This window comes from Lynx canadensis, chromosome A2 (genome assembly GCF_007474595.2).
Source record: "Lynx canadensis isolate LIC74 chromosome A2, mLynCan4.pri.v2, whole genome shotgun sequence".
In the NCBI taxonomy this organism is placed as follows: Eukaryota; Metazoa; Chordata; class Mammalia; order Carnivora; family Felidae; genus Lynx; species Lynx canadensis.
In genome coordinates this window covers 156,203,327-156,229,850 of record NC_044304.2, presented here as the reverse complement: position 1 = coordinate 156,229,850, position 26,524 = coordinate 156,203,327, and the positions used below count along the sequence as shown (strand labels likewise).

Below are 26,524 nucleotides of genomic sequence, written 5' to 3'. Positions count from 1 at the left end.
GTACCAGTGCTGTACCAAATACAAATTTGCTCATGTTATCTCGCTTAAGGTAGGGCCAACAACTAGCTACCGCATAGAGATTTGTGTAGAAAGTCTTTTCGATGTTCAATGTCCTCTGCCACCTGGGTACTGCCTGCTCTGGAGGAATCTTCAAGATGCTACTCGATCAGATTTGGGAAGAATCGCCCCGGTCAGCCCTCCTGGAGGAGGAGTCTGTAGTGCACAAACCTACCCCTCTGGGTGTTTAGGAGAACACAAGCAATCCAGAGCTTCTATTCTATATTGTCTTTCTTTCTCTCTAGTTTACCTATTGCCATGAACTTTCATGCTTCTCCAAATATTTTTCTATTCACCAGTGCACTCATTAATAATCTGAAGTTCCCTGTGGTCTTAGAAACTTTTGTCTTCGCCCCACTTTCCTCTAGGCTTTTGCTCAGGGAACATTTTTAGTGAATAGCGTGTTTTCAGTCACAAGGTTTGTACAGTAAGTACCAGCAAAGAAATTCAAGGAAGGGCTTCTTCCACCAGTTAAGATCTTCTTGTTTGTGAAAATCCGAGTGAATCCGTGAATTTACTGGAAACCCCTGCTCTAGCTGATAAGTAGAATTCTGGGAGACTTCTGTGGGCATAAATAAAGAAGAACCTCACCGGGTGTATGGGCAGCCTGTACTACAGACTGGAAACTCCCGTCTAGGGGTCTCACGGGGGTGAATGGAGCCTCAGGGTCAAGACATAGCCCCTTCCGCAGCTTCCTGGCTGGGCCAGGGGGTTTGTGCACAGGGAGGCAGTGACTCTGCAACGCTGTGTTGGCTGCTGGCACAGAGATACACGGCAGAGTCACCTGTCTCCAGGGCGCTGACACGAAGGTTTAAACGAGCTTTGTCAGGAGATTTAGGTGAGAAACGACTTGGAACTGTTTCATTGTGAATGAGTTCCTTATTATTGTAGGCAAACATGATCTTCAGCAATTTCTTGGAATCCTGCTTATACCAGTACATAGCATCATGGCTCAGCTTTTGTTCACATTGTAGGAACTTCTCAGTTCCCATCTGTGCGATGAGGTATTTGGGAGTCTGGGAAACTGCTGTGTCCAGGGGGGCTGAGAAGGAAAGAAGCAGAATTCAGACAAGTCCCAGGAGGTAGCCTGTTGCTGGACACCTGGTGAACACAGGCTTAGAGACTCAAAGCTGCATCACAGCACCTGGACCGAGGACTCACCTGCTCCCAGGAGGCAGAGGACCACGCAGCACAGGAGGCCGGAGCCCATGGTGGAGACAGGCGGAGACCCAGCAGGGGTTCCAGTCCTCAGAGGTAAGAGCCAGGCTGCAGTTGTCCACACCCTTCCTGGTGCCCTGCCTGTGATGTCACAGCCTAGAATGACTTCCCCATTCTTGGGCTCTCTTCGTTTTTCATTTCTTGCACTACTCCTTTCAAAGACATTTTCATTCCTACTCCTTTCGAAGGAGTCTGGAATTTCTGGGGGTCGTCTGAATGGGGCAGGCATGTTGCCTTAAGGATCTTTCTCTGCCGGGGCACCTGGGTGGCTCAGTTGGTTGAGCATCAGACTCAAGCAACAGAGTCTGGGATCAGACCACCAGACTCAACCAACTGGGTTGTGGGATCGAGCCCTGAGTCAGGCTCCACACTGAACATGGAGCCTGTTTGAGATTCTCTGTCTCTGTCTCTCTATCTCTGTCTCTGTCCCTCTGCTCATGCTCTCTCTTTCTAAAACAATAAAAATAATTTTTTAAAAAGGATGTTTCTCTGCCTCCCTGCCTTTCCCTCCTCCAGATCTGGTCTCAGAGTCTGGCTAGTTTCTCTTCTCTGGATCTTCTTCTTCACAATAATTCAGGGTGATCCCACTCAAATCTTGGCTCCCTTGAATGTCTGATTTTTGCTCAGCAGCCCCCGTATAATTCTGTGCTGTGGGAGCTGTCCTGTGCACTGGCCTCTACCCACTGCACGCCAGTAGCACTCCCCAGCCCCAGCTGGGAGAACAAAATGTCTCCTAAGTCACCAAATTGCCCTGGTGAGAACCACTGCCCCCTTGATTCTTTCCCTCCTTCCGCCCCACCCCCGCTTCAGGGTTCTGGAAAAGCCACAGCGCCTCCTAGTGGTCAGCAAAGCACACTTCTCAGACCTCAGGGCCCTCCCGGGCCAGGCTCCAGCCAGCCCTTAAGAAACTGAAATCAGCAAGGGCCAGGCACTGGAGCAGGGAGCTACGACTGCCACAGAGGCAGCACGCGCACGCACGCACGCACACACAAACCGGCGACACTGTCAACTAGTGGTGAAACTTCTTCCAAGACAAGTGGTTCCTTTGTTGTTGTTGTTTTTCATTGAACACAGAACAAGCACCAGGGAAACAGTAGCGAACAAAACAGAAACAACTACCATCCTTCCTGGAACTTTTAGCATGTTTTGTTTGTTTGCAGTCATTGAATGGCTACTTAGTGCAAAGCACGAGTAAGGCAATATGCTCCCTCTCATGATGCTTATACTCTGATAGCAGCAAAAAGAAATTCACAGACTACTCTAGACTACAGATAGAAAAATCTATATCATATGGAAGTTAGGAATCTATTCAGCAGTAACACAGTTAAAAACTATCCTTCATATGACTTCCCATTTCCTCATCTATAAAACAATGAGCTGAAATAAATAATTTCCAGGTCTTTTCCCAGTTTTAAAATTGTATGATGCTGAGGCACCTGGGTGGCTCAGTTGGTCAAGCGTCTGACTCTTGGTTTCGGGCTCAGGTCATGATCTCGCGGCTTCATGGGTCTGAGCCCCACATCGGGCTCTGTGCCGGCAGGGCGAAGCCTGCTTGGGATTCTCCCTCTGCCTCTCTGCCCCTTTCCCCACTTGTGCTGTCTCTGTCTCTCTCAAAATAAATAAATAAATAAACTTTAATTAAAACATAAAATAAGATTGTATGACACTAACCAGGAGCACCCCTAGATGCTTGCTGAGCTAGTGAGGCTTATGCACCCAGTTCCCAAGCACCTACCTCATCGCACCTTGTAGCTTACAAGTGAAGCTTTGCAAAGAAAGGAAAGAAGGGAGAAGGATAAGAGATCAACATCCCAGAGAGAAAGGATAATCTGAAAAATCACTTTTCCCTGACTGTTACTGCCAATTTAATATCAGCAGCTAAGAAGCTAAGAAGAAAGAGAAGTCTGAGAAGGGAGAAGCTTGGAGGAATCACATGACCTTACTGGTCTGGGGAGCAATGTCTGTGTTCAGGGACTGCCTAAGAGAAGGTCTTGGTGAAGACTGAGGCCTTGGGGCCTCAAGTAGGAGTGGGGATTGACTGCAAATGAGGACAAAGGAAATTTGGGGGCAATGGAAGCGCTTCAGAACTGATTCATGGTGATAGTTGCCCAGTGCATAAATTTATTTAAAGTCACTGAGTTGTACACTTGAAATAGGTAAATATTATGTTATGCAAATTAAACTTTAATAAAGTAGAAATACTCCAGACGTTTAGTTTGGAACCTAAATGATCACATACTAGGAGCAAAAGTGAACAGCCATCAAAAAAACTAAAGCTTAGCTTCAATCCAGCTCAATTATCAACCAGATTAAGAAGATCTGGGGACGTCTGGGTGGCTCAGTCGGTTAAGCGTCTGACTTTGGCTCAGGTCATGATCTCACCGTTTGTGAGTTCGGGCCCGGCGTCGGGCTCTGTGCTGACAGCACAGAGCCTGTTTCGGATTCTGTGTCTCCCTCTCTCTGCTCCTCCCTTGTTCACACTTTGTCTCCCTCTCTCTCAAAAATAAACATTAAAAATTAAAAAAAAAAAAAGATTTGCCTCTTCCAATATGTCCTAGCATAAACAAAAAGGAATCCTCTCTACAGGAAAATATACCATTCAGTACTTGAGATTATATCTATAGTTTTTCATATACAATATCTAGCTTTCAAACACATATTATCAATTGCGTGAGGAAACAACATCACATGGCCAAAAGCAAGAAGAGAAAACAAACAAAGAAAAAGACCCAAGGGGTGCCTGGGTGGCTAAGTTGGTTAAGCATCTGACTCTTGGCTTCAGCTCAGGTCACGATCTCATGGTTTGTGATTTTGAGCCCCCATTGGGTTTTGTGATGATAGAATGGAGCCTGCTTAGGATTCTGTCTCCCTCTCTCTCTGCCCCTCCCCCACTTGCTCTCTATCTCTCTCTCTCAAAATAAATAAAACGAACTTAAAAAAAAAAGAAACAGGGGCGGCTGGGTGGCTCAGTCAGTTAAGCGCCGCTGTCGGCTCAGGTCATGATCTCATGGTTCGTGGGTTGGAGCCCCACATCGGGCTCTGTGCTGACAGCTCAGAGCCTGGAGCCTGCTTCGGATCCTGTGTCTCCCTCTCTCTCTCCTCCTTCCCCACTCGTGCTCTGTTTCTCTCTGTCTCTCAAAACTACATAAACATTAAAAAAAATTACAAAAAAAAAAAAAAAAAAAAAAAAGAGCCAAAATGATTCAGATGGAGTTGTCAGACACTGATATTAAAATAACTGTCGATAATATATTCAACAAAGTGAATGACAAAATGGAGAATTTTAGTGGACAACTGGAATCTATAGTAAACATTTAAATGGAGACTGTAGAAACAAAATATACAAAATACCTATGATTAACAATTCAATATATGGGGTTAAAAGCAGAACAGATACAGCTGGAAAGAATAGGAAAAGTGGAAGATAAGTCAGATGGAGATATCGAGGCCAAATCATGCACAGAAACAAAAAGGATGGACAATATGAAAAATATGTATATTAATTGGGCCATCATTATAGATAAATGGCTGCTCATCAATCTAGAACTTTCTAGGGAGTCTGAGACAGACACAAAGCTTTATTTATTCATTCTCATCCCCCCATTGGTTGAGGATTGTCCCACAGAGCATTAACACCCTGACACTTCTGGGTCGTGCATGTATAAGCTTCTAGTAGGCCATTCATGTGTCTCAACCACAGCCACAGAGCACTTCAGGAAGAAAGCTAGATACACTGCCCATATTTAAGAGGAGGTTCAATCCATATGAAGGGGTCAATGTCTGCTTGGAATAGCTGCATGAAATAGTTGTGGCTGGAATCAGGGGGGGAGCCAGGAAGATAGGTGGTGATACAATCGAGGCATTTCAAATAGTCTACCCCCTGCATTGTTTCAAGTCCAAATAATAAGGTCTTCAAGGTGGGGTTCAGCTGCAATCTGTACAAATACAGGGTTAGGGCTATAGGACTGCTGCTCTTACTGTACACAAAGCCATTACTGAGATTTATTATCTCCCTTATCACCAATTCTAGATTTTCTCCAACTTTGCTTAGCACTTCTGTGGTCTAAGATGTTTGTTTTGTGGGGTGACCCAGACATTTGTCTCTGAGGGTTTTGAGTCCCTTAGGTACATTTACTTTGTCAGGCCAAAATGGTTGCAATTGCAGAACTGTCATTATCACCAGGAATTTAGGCACCAAGAGATGTTTGAACTAGTTCTCTGAATTCCAGGTAAACCTTTCCCTGTTTCCATTATGTAGGAGCAACTCTATCACCTCATGATAGTCAAGATCAATACCTCCATCCTTACCTATTGGGCTCCCATCAAAAGGAGCCCAAAATGACCAGGTACAGTCATAGTTCATGTTCATATGTCCTGTGGTGGAAGCACCCCTGTCTTAAAGAATCAAAACTTTTTATCCAGAAGACCCTAAAAATACAGGGAAAAGAAGCCTGGATTTGCAGCTGGGTCACTGGGGGTGGTAATGAGAGGGATACCCATCCTCCCCCCACCCTTTGGCTTCTGGATTCATGGATTGAGTACATAGTTCCATATCTCAGCCCTCTGTACAAGTCATACCACATCCTAGAAAGTATCTCCCGAGCTTGAGGGTATTATATCTGAGCTAGCCCCTTAGCCAAACCTTTACTAGGTCCTTTCTTCATTTCTACAAGGTAAGATGCTTCTGAAGGACGTAGTACATGAAAACAAGAATGGATCCCACCACTACAGGTCCATGGTTTCATTTCCTTAGCTGTAAAATGGGATCCTTTGGTCTGCAAAGTTGGTGGGATTCATGTCAGGAGGAAAGTCATTCTGTAGATGGTGGTGCTGTAGATGACCCTGTCGAAGACCCTGTAGATGGTGGTGCTGGCATGGATATAACTTGAGTAAATGAATATTTCATGTGTTTATAACTGATATGATCTGCTCACACTTTTTTCGCCTCTATTCATTGCTTGAGCTCATCCTGACTTATTATGAGGAAATTCATTCTTTTCTATTGAAGTCTTCACTCTGCCTTTCCTGCTCCAGGCCTTCAAGAACACTGAGATCTTACTCAAAACCCAGGAAGTTAATCTGGATGCCCCATGTCAAGTTCAGGGTGACAAGTTCATTCATGCTCTGCTTCTAGGTGCTACTGGATTTTTGCTGCTGAATTCGATCTTGCCCTGTCCTGCTATATTCGGTGGTCCTCTCACTGGTTTAGACCTCTGTTGGCCTTGTCCCAATAGCGGACTCCATTGTTACTGTTCTCTTAACTCATTCTCATGTGAGTTAACATCATTTCCCCAAACGCATCAAGTACTTACTGGGAAAGACTCATCGACAGTCCAGGCCCTTATGCTGAACTGCACGTCCTTCTGAAGATTTACTGTTGGAAATCCTTATGGAAATACTCTTATGGAAATACTAAAGCCCTTCCTTGATAACCATTTCTGATTCTATGAGTTAAAATGGTTTTTTCTAAGCTACTAAAACACAACAAAATCCAAGATGCAAAAGGAAGTAAAGAGAAGACATAGGCCATGTGATGGTCTTTTCCTGGGCAACAACGCTCCCATCTTTGGAGGCCACAGTCAAGCCCTGTAGTGTCTATAAAAATTTGGCAAAAAATGCTCCCTGGCCATTCCTGCCAAAGATAAACTACTTTGGTGATTAAATTTCAGATATCTATTTGGAAACAGCTGAAAAAACAAGTCAAATCAGACTTTCTTGGGCAGCAAAAGCATTCTGGTAGCTGGAAAAGAGGCAGATACATACAAAGAGGGTTTGTGTGCAGGCTGGAGGTGTCTGTGCAAGGCTGCGGCTGAGCTGCTGGCACAGAAGTACGTGGCTGAATCTCCCAGCTCTGTGGGCTGGATCCGCAGAGTGGAGAATGATCCATCAGGCCTTTGACCCGAGAATCGAACCTTGATTGTTTCAGACTTCTCCAAGAGATCATCCTTGTAGAATAAAACTAGAAACTCCACTTTCTGTCCCAGGATCTGTCTGTACCAATGTACAGAACCCATAAATTGGGTCACATCTCAGGATTACTCTCGTCCGCATCTCTGTGACCTGGAGGCTGGGGGTCTGCCTGACTTCAGGTTCTGTGTGTCCTGAGGGAGGAGAAAGAAGCCAGAGATTGAATAAGGAAATGGTTTGAAAGAGCCTCAGGTAAATCCAAGATGAGAAATTCCCAAAGATTCACCTGCTTCCAAGAGACTAAAACTCACCCAACATAAGAGCCAGGAATCCATGACGGGATTGGGAAGGAATGAGTTCTCTCCTAGAACAGGCTTCTGGGCATCAGAAACAGGAGGAGAATTCTGAGCTCCCATGGTTCCTAGTCAGTCTGACTGAGGCATTACATTTCCTGCACGCCCACTTCCCCCTGGAGCGCCCCCTACAGGAGAGAGGAGGGAGCCTTTGTGTCAGTGTGGCATCGGACTCCCCAGGACACAGGGCTCTGCTCAGCCCTCGGGGTCCCAAGGTGTGTGCAGCACTGGGGCCATGGCAAGGGGCGATGCCAGAAAATATGGGGTTCAGCACAGACAACCCCGAGTATACGGTCCTGCTCTGAAACGCTGGGGGCCTTCTCCCCTTCCTGCCTGTTGCAGGCAACGATCCAGGGCCGTCAGGCTCTCTGGCTGATCACGCAGGATGTGGAGACCTGAAGAATTAGGATTAAAGGGACAGAAGGAAAAAGAATCCAGCCTCCAAGTGTCAAAGCCCGAGAGGAAGAGGAGCCTGCGCAGAGCTGAGTCCCCGGGTGTGCAGCAGAGAGTGGCATCGAGGACAGCGATCCGAACCTCACGAGGGAGCCACTATCCTCAGTGGTAGGGACTGACGGGGCCCTGTGGTGAGGCAAGCAGGTGTCCTGCAAAGGGGCTCGGAGCGCGTCTGGAGCTGGGACCAGGGCTGAGATCCAGGGTCTCACCTGGGTGGAAGGAACAGGCAGAGAAAGGCACGCGTCGGCAGGAGGCTTGGCAGGGCCGCCGCGGCCAGAGTGCAGCGTGCCTCCTGAAAGAGTCCCCGGGGCCACGTGCCGATCGGAAGCTACCGGAGGAACTCGAGGTGGACCCTTTCCGTCCCGCACTCAGCCGCGGGCACAGTCTGGCCCCGGGCAGAGCCAGGCCACAGGCTGTGGGCGTCTGTGCAGGGAACTGGGCCTTGCTGCATCCAGCGAACCGACCGGCACGTCGTGGCCTGGGGTTTCTGTCTGTCTGGGGTCCCACCGGAGATGTGGAGCTGAGCCGTGGTCGCCCCCACGGCTCCCCGGCTGCACCCAGGAGGTTTGTGCACGGGGAGCCGTTGGCTGTGCGGGGCTGTGTCCTCGCTGCTCGCACAGAGATACACGGCGGAGTCCTCTGGCTGTAGGGCGGCCACGTGAAGGTGCAGGTGGGAGCTGTCTGAGCACTCGGGTGTGAAGCGACTGGGGACACTGTCATTTTCGGCGAGTTCCTTATAGCTGTAGGCAAACATGAGCTTCGGTGGCCTCTGAGCACTCTGTTTGTACCAGTACATAGCGTTATGTCCCAGACGTTGTTCGCACTTCAGGGTCCCCTTACTCCCTGTCGCTGCGACCAGGTGTTTTGGTGTTTGGGTAACTGCAGTGTCCCCGGGGACTGTGGGAGCAAGAAAACAAATTTAGAGCGTCTTGGGAAGCAGCTCCAGGAGAGAAGCTAGAAACCCGAGGACAGAGATGTCCCACCTGTTCCCAGACTCACTTGCCCCGAGGACACAAAGGACCACACAGCAGAGGGGCTGGTAGCTCATCGCAGTGTCTGACGGAAGGGACCCAGGGACTCTCTGCTCAGGTTCCTGTCTTCTGCATGTGTGTCCGTGGCCCCGACAGAGGGTTTGCTCGGGAGTTCACTGCCCCTGTTGGTTCTACAGCTCACGTTTCCTCTCCCCCCCTTTGCGCCCCCCCCCCCCGCCGTGGGTTTGGATGCAGGTCCCTAGGCAGAGGAAAGGCCCATCCCCCCTCTGCCTCGAGGAGGTTTCTGGCAGTTGCTTTTTTTTTTTCATTGTCAGTAGCTTCCTCCCCTCCCCAATGAATAACTGAGTCTTTCCTTCCTCTTTCTGCTTAACAGCACCTCCTCCACTCAAGCACACATCCCTTCCCCTTGGGCAGGTGTCCCCCTCCCCCCGCCGCCCCCACCACCTCTCAGGGAGCCAGGAGAAACCCACGCAAGCCCCATCCTGGCTTAACTCAGAGGCCACCTTGCTTGGCTTCCAGAACCTTTCCCTGGAGCCAGCTGCACTCATTTTAAGACACAGGAATTTAATGCTAACTGGGTAGGAAGCACCGTCAGTGGGTGCTGACGAGGTTATGAGAGAATTATGCTGCAAGCCGTGCCCCCGGAAAGCATCTCGCCTACTTGGGGTGCTGAGCCTGAACAGGGCACCCACACATACAGGGGAAGCACTGGAGAGTAACAAAAGGTCCTGAGAGACAGGGGCCACGGGGACCGCAGACACAATGCTATTGAGGTTGGAGAAGTGCAACCTGGACTAGATTTTCGCATCTAGGCTGTTCAGGTACCATGTCCCAAGCAGAACCAGGAGCAAACCCTGCTGCCAGAGCATTTGCTTCCTTCTTAAGCCTCCTTCCCATTCCCCTTCCTTCTTCCAGACCGGCCTGGGAATTTTGGTGAAGTCACAGCTCCTCCTAGAGGTCACAGGGGCACATTAACCTCCTCTCCACCTGCTGCCTCCAGTCCTTACTCCTGGGCCCAGGGGAGCACAGAGCACACAGAATTTCAGTTTATCCAACAAGCATTGGCGAGAAAGGCGATATTCTCATCCTCAAAATGTTTCTAGACTCATAGGAGCAATATGACATGCTTTTTTATTATTTTTTTAAATTTGTTTATTAATGTTTATTTATTTTTGAGAGAGAGAGAGAGAGAGAGAGAGAGAGAGAGTAAGCAGGGGATGAGCAGAGAGAGGGAGACACAGAATCCAAAGCAGGCTCCAGGCTCTGAGTGGTCCACACAGAGCCCCACGTGGGGCTTGAACTCCTGAATTGCGAGATCATGACCTGAGCTGAAGTCGGCCACTTAACTGACAGAGCTACCCAGGTGGCCCAGAATATGCTTTTAGACAACATTGAGTTTGGAGAGGTTTAGTGTATGTTTTTCGGAAGGTTAAAATATAACTGGTTTTTATATGGCTAAATCATTTCATCTACTCACCTTCTCATTTCCTCATCTCCGAAACCTGGATAAAGGGAGAGTCTCAAATACTGATCTCCTACCCTCTGTTTAACTCTAAAACAGTATGAGCCGTTCAGGATAAGCTTCCACCCAGATGTTTGCCCTGCTAGGACCTTCCAGAGCCTCCCCCCACCCCCACCACCACCCCCGCCGCCCCCTTATCACAATACTGAACATTTTGCAGGTAATTAACACGTACTTGAATGAATGAATGAATGAATACATGGATGCAATGGAAAAATGGTAAGAGACCACATGTGAGTCTAACCATTAAAAAATTGCTTCCCAGTGTGGTATGGTTGGCACTGGTATATTTGTACTTGCGGCTTACAGCAATTGGGGGCAGGGCATCAGGATACAATACAAGGCTGAAATGGGAATGATAAAAAAAATGAATTTGGCTGGCATGAGGTGAGCTTCAGTACTAATTTTTTTAAGTTTATTTCTTTTGAGAGAGAGAAAGAGCATGCGAGCCAGGGAGAGGCAGAGAGAGGGGGAGAGAGAGAGTGAGAGAAAGTCCCAAGTGGGCTCTGTACTGTCAGCACAGAGCCCCATGTGGGGCTCGAAGCCATGTACCGTGAGATCACGACCTGAGCCGAAACCAAGAGTCGGATGCTTAATCAACTGAGCCACTCGAGCATGCCCCCCTTTTAAAGTTTATTTATGTATTAGTACTAATTTTTATTTTAAAGGATAGTTATGATAATTTTCCAATGTTTGTCGAGCATTGTCCAAAGATTTGGAAGTGAAAGTATTGTTTCCCTTTTTAAACTAGCCTTGTTGTCAGGGCCCCCAGGACGATGGGTATTTGAGGATTTCCTTATAGTATAGCACAAGAATATATTCTAGGCTCATCCTGTGCTTTCCTTGCTCCCATCTTGGAATCAGCTATTTCTCCAAAGAGCCCTGGTTCCTTTAAGTGGATAACGGTGTTCAGAAAACAAGAGATGGGCATGAGATCTGGGCTTTTGAGGTGACAGTACTTCTACATCATCAGTGGACAGAGCCTAGGGAACACACACGAATGCACCCGCATTAACATGTATCTTTAACTCTCTATCCATGTACATGTATTGAAAAGCCACAAGTTTTACACCAGTAATTCCAGTTCCAATTTCAGTACTCTAAGGTTCACTCTAGTGTTCTTTCTGTATTCGCAATTCCTTTATCCAGTACTGAGAAAACTGGCTCCTGTTCTCAACAGATTTACATATTTGATCAGTCTCCTTGTATGGACCCAATTGTCCACTGCAACCCCAACCGTCTCTCCCTGGCACACGCCCCCCTCACCCTGCTTGGGAACCAACAGCCTGTGCCAAGGAGTCCTCTCCACGTTGGAATCCTCCTCACCTCAGTCCAGCGTCTGATACCCGACGTGGCGCACGTCCTGCCCAGTATGGACACCCTTCTCAACCTGCTGGGGCTTCAACGGCCTGTACCAGGCTGCTCTCCTCACCCCACTTGGGTGCCAACACCCCCTTTCTTGGGAACACCCTCTTCACTTGGCAGAATCTCTGTCACCTGTACCAGGCCTCCTTCCTGCACAGATACAATGCAAAGCACTAGTCCTCTGACAGCAAAGATATTTCACTTCACAGATTGCTTGGGGAATAATTCGATGCATTTCAGGTTGGCGGTGGGTGTGGGGAGGCCTCGGGGCCTTGTCTCTCCCCTTATGCTCTAGACACAGGTCAGGATCAATGCAGAGTGATGGCTGCAGCTAGTGAACATGTACTTGACTTGCTTGGACTTTTCTGAACCATTTGTATTTCTCTTTTTTTCCCCCCACCCTGTTCTCCAAGAAGCAATGCCAATTTCCTTGTTCTAAAAGTCTGAGATTTTTCCTTTCTTCCCTCCTATACTGACACATTATTGGCACGCGTGTACCTGTCTTCCTGCTGAGTTCGAGCTTTTTAAGGTCACAGGCTGTATCTTTTTAAAAAACTGCTTTAAAAAAATTTCTGCATATTGTTCTCTAGGACGTTATTTATTTTTTAACAGCTTCATTGAGGTATAATTGATATACAAAGACCCGCACATATTTAATACCACCATGTCTAGATAATACACGTATGTTAATCCGTTTCTTTCTCTTCCTTCCCCGCAAAACCCTTTCTCACCTGCCAGTCTTTGCAAAGAACCTTAAAGGTGAGCTCCTCTGGCCTGAAGCAGCAGTGATTCCTGATGGCCCACCACATGCTTCTCGATATTTCCTCTCTTGAAGGAGGAGGGAGGGGGCCCCTTCAATCATCCCCAGGTGCGCACATGTTCTCATCACCACCCTCTCATCTCCCCAGGACCCCGGTCTTCAGAACTACAACCTGATGCTCTCCCTCAGCATTCAAGAGTCTGCCTGAAGGGGGACTGGCCCCCTCTATGTTCTGGTCACCAAACAGCCATTGATTGTGACTCTACCGAAGAGTCCTGATGGCAATGGGTTCCGTGTGGAAGGGGAAATAAAATGATAAATAACAAAACCTATGGGGTATACGTCTTTGGTTTTGTGTGTGTGAATATTCTAGGTGGTGAGACAGAGCCAATAGTGAGATGAAGCAGCTAAAATACTCCTGTATGACGTTTCACTAATCGTAAAATGGTAGGGTATAATCCGTGTTCAGCAGCATTTGAAGGACATGCAGAAAAACAGTTGTTCGGGGATTGCCCAAGTTGGAGAAGGCTTTTTGAAGGAGATGAGTGTAAGCCAAATCTGTAAGCAATCTAGTCCTGTACTAGTTTATTTTTTTTCTAAGAACCAGTTCTGGTTCATTGTGTATAAAGAGGCTAGCACATAGTTTCAACTTTTAGTTCTGGCATGCTATTTTTCTAGTAATATGAGGCAACTTTTGAGGTTGCCTTCTGAGATTTGCTCCTGCTACAAATAGGGACAGGGAAACTCTGTTGGGTTCGAACCTTGCCTTATCTTGGTTCTCCTGTTTACTATTCTAAAACCCATAATCTTCTGCTGGCCGTGACCCCTGATCACTTACCGTTTATTATGAGTCTCCTGATCTTCCATTACCTAGGGACAAAATTAAGAAAAAATGGTTAAAAGCTCTAAACAATCTTCTGGCTCAACACAAGGAAAAACTTTCCAACTGGATGGTTGAGAAGGTACTGGGACCTCCTTTCTGCAATAGAGGCTGGAAGACCTTTGGTGGGATGTTATAGACGGGGCCCAAGCATCTGATGTGGCGAAGAGAAACTGAAGCATCTACTCTGTGCCAGAGACAGAGCTACAGACTGAGAACTTAAATACAAAATATTTGTTTCAGGAGATCATAATCTAGTTGAGGAAATAGACAAAAAATAAACGTTTACAAGAAAATTCAGAAGTTATAATAGCAATACACACAAGGCTTTAAAAGAGCGCAGAAAGGTAACAGACTTATCTGTCAAGTCAGAGGCAGCGTGGGGTGGAGTTAGAGGTGGGCATAGATAAATGTCAGAGGTTAACTCTAAGGAGAGATGATGTCAAGGTAAATTTTAATGGATGAATTGGAGTTTGCGAGCGAAGAAGTGAGGGAGGTAACCCCATTCAGCAGTAATTTGATGAACAATTACTATGTGTCAGATACATGTTGGCTTTGAGGCAGAATGGTAAGCAAATCAGACATCAGTTGTGCCCTCAGGAATTTTAAACGATCAACACTACACAGATAGATACTCACACAATTTATATATAATTGGAACTAAATGTTATAAAAGTAGAAGCTGACAAGAAAACTCAACAAGGCCTGATTTGAGCTAGAGAGTGCAGGTGAGGTTCATCAGGATTCTCTCTGATTAGAGACCTAGAGAATGAGTGGGTGTTAAACTGGTGAGGCAAGTGGGAAAGGCACAGAGGTGTGAAATAGTGAAGAGTGTCCAGGTTCATAGGCTTCAATGCCATGCCCAAGAACTTAAATGCATCCCAACATCAATATGGAGCTATCGAAGAGATTTAAGCAGGAAAATGACATGATCCATTTGAATTTTAGAAAGACCACTCTGGTAAAATAGTATGGGGGTAGGTTGAAGGACAGTAAATCCAGAAACAAGAAAATACTTGTAGTGCTATTTATTTTGGCAGACCGTGGTCCTGAACGAAGGCACAGGTGGTTTGTTTGAAAGGCAAGTCAAGGATCTTCAAAGATAAGTCAAGGATCTTTAGGACAGAGCAGTGGGAAGCGAATGCTGACAGAGACATAATTTAGTTGTGTTAACACTTTAACAAGACTCTTGTATGTGGATCAAAGATTGTGTTAACTTCTATTTCCCCCTGATTTTCTGTGGGTGTTCATTTTATACATGAGGCTGTTAATGTGCAAAGACCCCCCAAAATGGAAGCTAGCGGCAGAATGAAGACCAGAACTCTGTTGCCAGATTGAAATGTTCTCTCCCAGAATTTTACTGTTTCTCATCCTTTGGTACAAGTTTCTGTCTCTATCATTCTCTTCTTTGTTTTTCCCTGTTCTCTGTCATTCCGATATCCTACCCCTAAACCCCCAATTCCCTACTTCTTACTTTCTCCCGAAAGCATTACTTGAAGGTCAACAGTGAGCTAATTCTCTTAGGATCACTAGTTTTCTTTCAAGCCACACCTGATCATTGAAACAATCACCATTCAATTTTAAGTCTGGATGTGGGGCATTTAATTCATTTCTGCCTTCTCTTCTGGAGAGGGTCAACAGACTATGGCCCAGGTTCAAGTCTGACCTGCAGCCTGTTTCAGGAAATGAAGAAGGTTTACTGGAACGTAGCTGCACTCAACCACACATGTACTGTATACGGCTGCCTTCACGCTGCAATGAAGAGTAGTTGTGACAGAGACTGTATTGGCTGCAAAGCCTAAAACATTTACTATTGGGCTCTTTACAGGAAATGTTTGCTGACTCCTGCAAGCAATATCATGGAGAGAATCACATGTAGCTAGAATAGAAATGTCCTCAAACTAATGCCATCCTTGAGCAGGGTTCTCAAGGAAGCCTGTCTGGTTCCAGGGTTCACTTTACCAAGAAAGAGCATTCTACTTGCCAACACTGGTTTTCTGTACATGGCAATGATTAGAAATTGAGCTTAGCACGGACCGTCAGGTTAGCATCAGGGTTATGACACAAGCGCGTACTTTGTAACCTTGTTCTTTTTTGCATTCTTGTTGCCCTGATTGCTTATTTCAGTTTTTTTTTAGTAATTTAATATATCTTTTTTTCAGGGAGAGGAATTCTTATTTAAAAATTTCCCTTCCTGTTGGCACGGTTAAAGAGCCAGTAAATGGCCTCAGTAACTAGAGTTGTGTTAGCCAAGAAGGTGGCTGGAGCATCTAAGCGAAAAGAAAAACAGACTCCATCAGAGAGAAGATCATACAGTTGCCTTCAGAGGCCGGTGAGTCTTGCTTCTGCCAATATAAATGTCAACATATTTGCTGGAGCCCAACCAGCCCTTAATTCAGGCCCAAGTTTAGATAGTCCTCCAAGGCCACTAAGCCGTGTGCATGGGAAAGAGGGGTGACAAATACAGATGCATTAGATACGGACACATGCCTCTGGACCTTCATGTGCTTGAAGTGAGGAAAAGAAGTATAGGTACCAACCCACTCTGCCCGGCAAAAGGAACGTGGACATTACCACACGTTGCACGTGGCTATTTTCATGGAAGTGACTGAGGAAGGAGACCCCCCCCCACCTCCTCCACAACCACACACTGTGGCATGACCAGTGTTGACTGCAAACAAGAATTCATCGATGTTATTGAGGACAGATGTTTTGCACACACAAAGCGCAGACAAGAATAACTATTGAATCTGAGAAGTTTCAACCCAGTTCTCCGGGGCCCAACTTCACAGGATGATTGAGGCACAGTATCTCAGGAGTAAAAGGTATCTTACAAGTGTGAGCTCCCACACAATCGTGCAAGGATATCTTCTTCATGTTTGTTCACCCACTTTATAGAAAAGATCGACATGGCGCTCATGTAGAGAGACACCTCACACTGATCCCATGTTCTCCTGGCCTCTTCAATAGGGAACATTCTTCTAGTATCTTCCGCTTGGCGTACTTTGCGCTCTCACTTAATATCCAGATCTACTCTGCTCCATACCCTTTCCACACCCAGCAGCCACCACAGACATGACCACCAGTGATACTTGGGATTTCCCACTCTCGTTTTGTCCGGCCCTCTGCCTGATGCTATGGGATCAGTCTTCAACATGTGTTTGCTTTGGCGGCACATACACAAAACAACTAGTCTTCAACGTGATTTTAGGGAGCGCACAAATGACCACTGTTATTTAAAGAGCTATGTTATCAAACAGCATGTGTTCATTTTAATGTGCATTAGATAAAGATTCACCAACACATGAAATATCAACATCTATGCTTGAGAAGAGGCTCAGGGAAAAAGTCTACTTTAAAATCAAAACTTGGGGCGCCTGGGTGGCTCAGTCGGTTAAGCGTCCGACTTCAGCTCAGGTCATGATCTCGCGGTTCGTGGGTTCGAGCCCCGCATCAGGCTCTGGGCTGACCGCTCGGAGCCTGGAGGCTGCTTTGGATTCTGTGTCTCCCTCTCTCTCTGACCCTCCCCCATTCATGCTCTGTCTCTCTCTCTCAAAAATAAATAAACATTAAAAAAATTTTTTTTAATCAAAACTTAAGTTACTTTAAAGGCATTGTGTGCATGGTTTCCATGCACCACATGTGAGAGTTATTTGGGAATACCTAAAGTCCAGAAACAATCACTCAGCATTTTCCCCACATCCCCACTACTGCTTTAGATGACTGAAGAGTCATCACGCTGCCACTGGATGGGTCCATGTTCCTTTATCTCAGGTGTTTATTTGGGCATTTGCAGTTGAGTCTAGATAATTCCTCTTTCCTGGCAACCCTCACACTTGCCCTTCCAGGGAGAAGGGGTCCAAGTGATAAAGCCCAGAATGCACCAGGGAGAGCTCCCTACAGCATAGCAGCACATGAGCCAACTATTGTGGGAACTCTTTGAAGATGATGTGCTTTTCATATGGGCTAAGGTCTCTGGTGAGTTTCAAGGGAAGTTCCAGGGGTGATTCAGAACCACACAAACTTCCAACACTTCACCATGGAGGTATCAGAAAGGAAGATAATTGGATGGGTTGAGAAGGCTCTCCCTTCTTCACTCTGGGCCTGGCCCTTCTCTTACTCCTTAATTTCCATGATTTTTAGGTATCAGTGAGGGACAGCCCCCTGCTTTATGTGCCATTCATTCAGTAGTTGATTAGTGCCTACATTGTGCTAACATTCAAATCACTTACCCATGGCTATGGCCTTAGAAGCTACTTTGCCCATCTTTTCTCCTTAGATCAGTCATTTCCGGCTGGGGATGATTTTGAACCCAAGGGAACATTTAGCAATGTCTGGAGACATTTGGGTTGTCACAACGTGGAGGAGGGGCTAGTGGTACTTGTAACTAAGGCCAGGGGTGCTGATAAATATCCTACAGTGTTCAGGGCAGTTCCCCACAACACAGAATTACCTGGCCCCAAATGTCAGTAGTGCTGGGGTTGAGAAATTCTGCCTTCTAGTGAATCATCTTTATATCAGCACAACTTTGAATGTAAAAGCAACAAACTACTTCATGAGAGACGATCATCTGCTAAAGCAGAAGTAACATCCTGGTAGGCCATTCAGATGTGTGGGAGTAGAATCTGGTCCCTGAGATTCACTTATTCTGGATACTTCTGCCATGCTTCATTAATTACGACAACTCCTGCTCCAGGAACCCATTTCTTCAATTTATCTAAGAATTCTCTCTGCTCCTAGGGTCATCCCTTAATTTGGTGGAGTTCAGGTTGTTCTCCGTAGTTATGTTTATGGCATCACAGTAGAGTTTATGATCCTTGAAATGAGTCTGCTCGAGTTTGAACACTGTGTTAACCACTCAAGAGTATAAAACTTTGAGCAAAACATGTAATTTCCCCAAGCTTCACTGTCCCCATATATAAAATGGTAAAAATTAGAACAACACCTATAAAGCTGCTGGTAAGGATTGAATGAACTGATGTATAGAAACCCCATCCACGGTGCCTGACGCATAGTAAGCACTCCATCGATTTCAATTGTGTTACCATTCGTCAAGATTTCTGTATTATCTTGGTGTCCAGATTGTGATGAACTAAGTGGAGAGATGTTGTATAGTGGTTAAATGCACAGACTCTGAAGCCAGATTTCCTGGACTGGAAGATCAGTCATCCTGACCCTACCGTGTACTTGCTAGGTGATGTTGCTCAAGTCCTCTGTAAATTTTGTGTGCCTCAGTTTCCCCATATGTATAGTGGGGATAGTAACCGGTATCTTCTAGGGTTGTAATGAGAATTTCTAAATTAACATATGCAAAGTTTTTATAGATATAAAATATATAGTAACTTCTAGTAAGTTATTCTTTCATTCTCCTGTTTACCTCGATCATGGTTTCAATTCAGAACACTTTTTTCTTTTCTCAAGGAAACAAGTTTCCCTATTAATAATGAAAGTTTAACGTGGCTATACAAAGCCACAGATGCCACAAGAAAAATTATATAACTGTGAAAGAGCCAATATTAATTAAACATCAAGGGGGTAGTGTTCAAGAGAGTCCTCAGATAAAAGTTCACAGTTGAGACAACCAAATACTTAAGATTTTTGTCTGGGAAACAGGACACCTGCAGCCCCATTCTGTGACCTTGCTCCAATGTACTTTTCTATTATGGGGAACAAATTGCACCAGGTGGGTTTATTATTTCCATTTCCACAACTTTCTGGAAAAGTAGACAAAAGCTAATGTTTGAATATGATGCCGAATTATCTTCAGTTTGGCATAGAATTGAATTCTAAATTTGGATTTGTAAGTTTCCAGTCAAATCACTTTTCTGGCACCCATGGCCATGGGTGTCAATGACAAACCTGGGGGTATAAATACCTGTGGATGAAAAGCGATCATCACACTTCTCAGGCCAAATCCAGTGAGCAACCATGAAGACCTTCATCTTCCTTGCTCTCCTGGGAGCTGCTGGTGAGTCTTTACGAATAAATGAATGCAGTGGATACATCTACCCCAGGGGATGCCTGAAGCCACAGATAGTACTGAACCCTGTATATGCTATGGTTTTTTCCAATATGTATGTAACTATGATAAAGTTTAACTTATAAATTAGGTACAGTAAGGGATTAACAATAACTAATAACAAAATAGAACAATTATATAATAATCATAACATACTGTCATAGAAGTTATGTGTCATGCTCTTCTCTCTATCTCTGTCTCTAAATATCTTATTGTACTTGACTCACTCTTCTTGTGATGATGTGAGATGATAAAATGCCTACATGATAAACGGAGCGAAGTGAATGATGTAGGCATAGTGAGATAGTGTTAGGCTAGTAATGACCTCCTGATGATACATCAGAAAGTAGATCATCTGCTTCCTGACTGCGGTTCACCGAAGGTAACCGAAACCATGGATAAGGGGAAACTACCCTAGTACAAATATCTATACATAATTAAACCTCACTTGTTGGGGACAGATTATAGTGAGCAGGAGTAACTAGTGTAGAAAGTATAAAGAGGCAGAAATTGCCCTGAACGTCAAGATAAAATCTATGAAGGAAGAGAGAAAAGGAAAGGATAGTTAACAATAAGGAAATGTTGCATTTTGAATTAATAATTGGGAACAATGACTAGTCTTGGGCTCATTGAAGAGGCTGTGAGGGTCAGAACCAGAGTCTCCTCTATACCAAAAGGATTTTAACAGGCAAAGGTACTTTATTTCTCATGAATAAAAGCTATGGGCTGGGTTTTACAATGTCTTTCTTAATGAAATCTCTCTGGTGTAAAATAACATATCATTTAATCATCAAAAGACGTAGAGAAATATCTGTTTCTATTCTTTATACTACCAAATTTTATCAAAAACTTGCTATTAAACTTTCCCGAATTGGATGAGTATAAATTCAATACACTAGTCTCTAAATGTCTTTCCCCAAATTACTTCAAAATACTTGAACACTAGGGTGGATGTAATATAATCAGAGACTTTGGGAGCCATAGAAATCTTAATAAATCAGTGGGCCAAACTTCACAATGCTGAATAAATTGAAAAATGTTAGAAAGATAATTGGAATAAGGGGAAAGGTTGGAGAGGGAAACCAAATATAATGTTCTATGAAATTATTTCATGAAAATTTTACACAAGAACCAAAAAGAGAAATTTGGGGAACAAAAGTACAAACTCCCAATTCCTTCCAGGCTAGAACATTCTTAGGGGGCTTCTAAAAGCTTCCTTCCCTCTACTTCACGGGAGTAAGTATCCTATACCAACCACCATAAATCAATATAAGCATGGTTACTGCAAAGCTTCACTGAACACCTATTTGCGTGTCTGCTGAACAAAGTTTTGTATAAAAAGTATTCTTTTTTTTAATGCTTATTTATTTATTTTGAGAGAGAGAGTGAGTGAGTGAGCAGAGGAGGGGCAGGCAAAGAGACAGAGGAAGAGAGAGAATCTCAAGCAGCAGAGCCCGATGCAGGGCTCGAACTTGCAAACCATGAGATCATGACCTGAGCCAAAACCAAGAATCAGATGCTTAACCAACTGAGCCACCCAGGCACTCCTAAAAAGTATTCTTTACATCCTTAGGTAGTAATGTTCAGGGCATTTAATATATAAGAGTCTCTGATCAAGGTGTGTGTGTGTGTGTGTGTGTGTGTGTGTGTGCACGCGCGTGTGTGTGTGTGTTTGTGTGGTACATATGTTGAAAAGCAGTATATTTATCAAATTTAAAGCATAACTTACAAATTAGATATTTATAATGGTGTAAGTAGAGTATGTGTCAAAGGTATAGATAGAGTAATAAGATTTTGGGAAAAACATTATGGGAAAATTATGTTATCACCATGTCTTGATTATGTGTGACAAGAAAACATTATCTTCTCTTTTCTAGTTCACCTACAAAAACTTAGTGGTAAGTAGAAATTCCAAGATGTATCTTTTAACAGATAGTTTCCAACTTTTCCTTGTCAGTGGCTTTCCCCATTGATGACGATGACAAGATCGTTGGGGGCTACACCTGTCCGAGGAACTCTGTCCCCTACCAGGTGTCCCTGAACTCGGGCTACCACTTCTGTGGCGGCTCCCTCATCAATTCCCAGTGGGTGGTGTCTGCGGCTCACTGCTACAAGTCGTAAGTAACTGATACTCACATATCTGTTCTCCCAGATCAGCTCATCCCCCAGCCCTGCCAAAGCACAATCAGGGTAAACTAGAGAGTTACGCTTGAGGGGTGAGCATCTGGATTCTAGAAGCCTTGTCACTCTCCCCAGGCACTGTATGTTGCGTTGAGGGAATTTTACACGGACAGCTAACCTTAGAGTTCCCTGGTAGCCTTCCAAATGATGGTACAGAGGAGGGGAACTAGTTAGTGATGAAGTATACCTAGGACTAGCTTAAGAGCATTAATCGATAAATAGTCCCAATCATTATAGCTCAACCAGGAAAAAATGGCATATGGAGGTAAAAACCCAAAAGAAGTTTCCAGTACAATGTTAAAAATAAGTACAACTCATTCTGCCCCCTTGAAATCCTGGCATGTCTCTGATTCCTGCCATGTTTCCCTACAATAACTGATAATCTCAACCAGAGGAATAGCACGTGCTGAATAATATTCATCAATTCCCACCTAACCTGCCATCATTGTATTGGTGTCATTCAGTCATGGGAACTAAAGGCATCTAGCTATTCTAACAAGATGGCGGGCTGGTAGTGACACCCACTTAAGAGTTACTCTAACCTGGACCGTATCTGGTAGGGCTGCCTTAAGTGCACAATTACCTATGTGTGGGAACACTTGAAGGGGATGGTGTTCATGCTTATGCTTATGACTGGGGGGAACAGGGGAGGGGGAAAATCTCAAATTGGATACTTACAGAACTTTGCATCCTCTAATCCAGCCGAATCCAGGTGCGTCTGGGAGAACACAACATTGCAGTCTCTGAGGGCGGTGAACAATTCATCAATTCAGCCAAGGTCATCCGCCACCCGAGATACAATGCAAACACTATTGATAATGACATCATGCTGATTAAATTGAGCTCACCTGCCACCCTCAACTCTCGAGTGTCTGCTATCTCTCTGCCAAGATCTTGTGCACCTTCTGGTTCCCAGTGCCTCATCTCTGGCTGGGGAAATGTCCAGAGCTTTGGGGGTGAGTGTCACCTGGAACAAAAGCACCAAGTCTGAAAATCCTAGAAGTGAAAGACATGTTGGGGGTCAGTTAGTCTGAACTGTCACTCAAGGCAAGGTTCCCAGAGGATAGTTTGTGGATGTATGGAGTCTTAGGAAGTTTCCTTTGCTGGAAAACACAAGAAAAAATGAACTGTGATAAAGATAGCAGATGTTCAGCTGAAGTGTGATTCATGATTTGCAAAGAAGTAGAAACCGAGGAGGTAAACAGAACAGAGGCTGAGAGATTTGGTACCACCTAAAGTATAGACCTGCTTAAGAGGTAGTCTCCAGATTTGAGATCTGGAGTCACTGATGCCAGCGTCAGAGAGAACAACTTGTTGATTAAAACTGTTTGGAAGACTTTCCAGATAAAAGTTGTTCTTCCAAAATAGAAGTTACTGGCAAAGTAGGGAAGGAGGGAGAGATTGGGAAAGAAATCTCCAAGAATCCTGTGGGTAATATTCTTCCATTTTTACCCTTGCGCCCAACAGAAAATTATCCCGATGTCCTGCAGTGTCTGAAAGCTCCCATACTAACTGACAGTGCTTGCCGTAAAGCCTACCCAGGCCAGATCACCAGCAACATGATCTGTCTGGGCTTCCTGGAAGGCGGAAAGGACTCTTGCCAGGTTAGTTTCTCTGTACTCCTTCTGGCCAAGCCGCAGGCATTTCCACCATATTTTCCCTTTCCTGAAACACAGATTGAGAAGCTGTCTCTGGGATGGATTATAAGGGACAAGGGAGAGATTTGGGATAAATGATAAATTTTCCTTTTGAGATATTAATGGTTAGGGTCAAGGGTAAAAAGATACACAGAAGATGGTGTGCAAACAGCACACCCAGGCGCCCTGCGGAGGAGGTATATTGTACCAGGAAACTTTCTGGAAAAAAAAGCAGGGCTAGCTGGGCAGCATTGCACGCACCTGTCCTCACCTCTTCTTGGTCCTGCCCGCCTGCAACTAAGAGAAGAGCAGGAGCTAGGAGGAGGGGGGTGGGGTAGAAAGGATAGGGATGTAGTACAGAGATTGAGGGTTGGATTCCCAGGAAAAGTGAAGATGCTTCCTGGAGAATCAGCAACCTGGGAAAACGGACCCAGGGTGATGGAGAAACAACTTTGAGCCTTTCCCCCAACTTGGTGTAACTGAGAGTTCTTATTGTCTCTTTCCTCTTGTTCAGGGTGACTCTGGTGGCCCTGTGGTCTGCAACAACCAGCTCCAGGGCATTGTCTCCTGGGGTACCGGCTGCGCTCAAAAAGGCAAACCCGGTGTCTACACCAAGGTCTGCAACTACGTGAGCTGGATTCAGCAGACCATCGCTGCCAACTAAGCACATGGACCTCTCCACACCTTATCCCGTTAGTCAACCTCGCCTTCCACCTATGCGTGAAAACAGTATCTAAATAAAAAAATTTTGTCCCACACCACATGTGTCCAAGAACTCTCCTTACTTAATATTTATGAACTTTATCTTCAAACTGACTGCTGAGTAAGAGAGTGGGCACAGAATTGAACAATTACATGAGGATAGAATTGGAAAGGTTACATAGGTATTCATTCAACCTGATCCAAATGAATTTACTGATCATCTATCTGCTAGGCTCTGTGTGGTCCATTGAAGATATAAGCATGGATAAGCTTTGAAGTCACTATTGCCATCACATTTTTGAACAGATGATGATGACATCAGGGTACAGATAGGGCAAATCAACTGCCCAAAGTCATTGAGTTAGTTCAGAGTCAGGGAAGCTCCAGTGGCCCTTATTCCCAAAGCATTGCTACTGCTGTGACACTATGGTCTCCTTTTTTTTTTTTTTTTTTGGCTCCAGTCCATCTGAAACTGTGAGGCTAGATAATGGAAACCACCAGATGGAGAATTTGTTTTTTTGTACAAATCACAGATTTCCTGCATTTCCCAAGATTTTACCTACCTATATATTCCAGTTCTCTAAGATCTTTCTTGCTTTCCCACTGGGATTTTATTGCTATTGCAGGCATGATGTCTGCAGGCAATCTGTACCCATTGCCCATCTTCCACCACCAGACCCCCACATCCCAGTCCAAATAATGTACTATTTTGAACTATAAAAGAAAGAAAGTGAAAACGCAGGTCAGTTTACAGAGCAGATCTATTACACTGAGGTCATAGAAGTCGTGGCTACAGAGTTGGTTTGGAGAACAAGTCCCAACACATGATTCCTGTGCATATCCGGTATGGATCCAGGAGAAGAATATAATGGGATCTAAGCACGGACATCCTGGAGCAGATGGAGGAGGTTTGAAACGGGAAAATGTTCACAGCCTCAGTAATAAGGTGAAGGAGGGATATTGTCTTAGTCGGTTTAGGCTGTTATACGAAAAATGCCATAGACTGGGTGGCTTAAACCACAAATATTAACTTCTCATAGTTCTGGAGGCTGGGAAGTCCAAGATCAAGGTGCAGTGGGAAACAGTGCAGGCCCACTTCCTGGCTTGTAGACAGGGGCCTTCTCACTGTGTCCTCACCTGGCAGAGAGAGGGCTCTAGTCTCTTCTTATAAGGACGCTAATCCCATCATGGGGTCTCTAGCCTTATGACCATATAAACCTTGCAAAGGTCCAATCTCCTAATACTGTCCTGTTGTGGGTTAGGTTTGAGCACATAAATTTGTGGGCATGGGGGAGGGGCACAAACATACAGTCCACACCAGGTATTTTGGAAGAGGAAAATATGGGAAGATACATGCCCCATTACCAAATTTCTATTCCTTTGTAATTCTGGATGGCACATTCATAGGAACCAGTCCTGAGCCCTTCATATTGCCTTGTCAATTCCACTGGGATGGAGGCCAAATTCCTTAGCCTTGCATTCAAGGCTCTTAAATATATGGTCATAACTAAGTTGTCCTGTCTTATTTCCATAGTTCTCATTGAACTGCTTTCATGTTCACATATGGCCTAAATTAATTAATTTCATATATAACTCCTCTATGTTAAAATAGGTAGCTTTAGATCTACCTTAACTAAATATCTCAGGCTTCTCTCCAGAAACAAATGACCTTAAAGATTCTCCCGTTTCCTCTAAAACATTTTGTATTCCACACCAGCACCACCCACCTCACCGCAAGAAGAGGGCAGATTTAGAGACCTGGCAGGTTAAGGGAGCTATATAAAAGATGAGAGATAAGGGAAGGTCCAAAGAAAAGTATGGAAAAAAATCCTTTTTCTTGATACTATTCAATATTCCCTCGTCAGCCTATCTTGCCATTTTCTATCAACTGTCTTTTTAAAAAATCTAACTCTTCATAATTTGTAAATTTATACTAAAATGTAAAATCTGTATGCTCTTTGACCCAGAAACTTCATTTCTAAAACTCTATTCTATTGAAATATCCATACAACCACAAAAACAAAGTATAAATGGGAGTGTATAATTTAGGAGTCATTCCATTGCAAAGAACAGAATAGCCAACTCAAATGGCCTTTAAAGATGTACTAATGGAAGCTTAAAAACTGGGAAGGCTTCAAGGATGCTCTGATTCAGCAATTCAAAAATGTCAAGGACCCTATGATTCCTGTCTCTGTCCTGTGCATTAATGTCAGTTTTATCCTCAGGATAAAACCTTGTGATTGAAATGGCCCTCAGAGCCCGACTCTACCTTGTCTATATCGAGGGGGAAAGATAAAGCTACTCCCATCAGATCTAGGAAGTTTCTTTCCCAGATGTCCCTGGCAGACATCATAATGTGTGTCTTTCACTGAATTTGGTCACTGGCACAAACCTGAGTCAATAGTCTAGTGGGATTATGCTGATTAATTTACAATTAGGTTACCCAGCATAACCTAAGAGCAAGGGGTGGACCTTCAT

The 26,524-nt window shown here is 44.8% G+C and overlaps 1 protein-coding gene, 1 long non-coding RNA gene and 2 gene segments (V, D, J or C); 1 reads left to right on the top strand and 3 right to left on the bottom strand.

The window, feature by feature from the left end:
* LOC115509287 overlaps window positions 1–1,322 on the bottom strand; it is a 196,018-nt gene extending 194,696 nt beyond the window's left edge. The window contains 2 exon segments of the C gene segment in view: window positions 806–1,099; window positions 1,219–1,322. Of these exon segments, the coding sequence occupies window positions 806–1,099; window positions 1,219–1,267 (343 nt within the window).
* A 3,148-nt stretch (window positions 1,323–4,470) lies between these two features.
* Window positions 4,471–9,139, bottom strand: LOC115509293. The segment is given in 3 exon segments: window positions 4,471–7,376; window positions 8,198–8,885; window positions 8,988–9,139. Coding segments are annotated over 2 exon segments (618 nt in total).
* A 1,973-nt stretch (window positions 9,140–11,112) lies between these two features.
* Window positions 11,113–22,460, bottom strand: LOC115509300. The gene is made up of 3 exons (XR_003967296.1): window positions 22,386–22,460; window positions 13,466–13,497; window positions 11,113–12,017 (listed from the first exon to the last, which is right to left on the bottom strand). It is a non-coding gene; the product is annotated as an uncharacterized LOC115509300 (long non-coding RNA).
* LOC115509291 (cationic trypsin) lies at window positions 19,392–24,103 on the top strand. The gene is made up of 5 exons (XM_030308614.1): window positions 19,392–19,475; window positions 21,484–21,643; window positions 22,410–22,663; window positions 23,175–23,311; window positions 23,859–24,103. The coding sequence occupies exons 1-5, from the start codon at window positions 19,436–19,438 to the stop codon at window positions 24,006–24,008; spliced, it is 741 nt and encodes a 246-aa protein (XP_030164474.1). The 5' UTR covers window positions 19,392–19,435; the 3' UTR covers window positions 24,009–24,103.
* The last annotated feature ends 2,421 nt before the right edge of the window (window positions 24,104–26,524 follow it).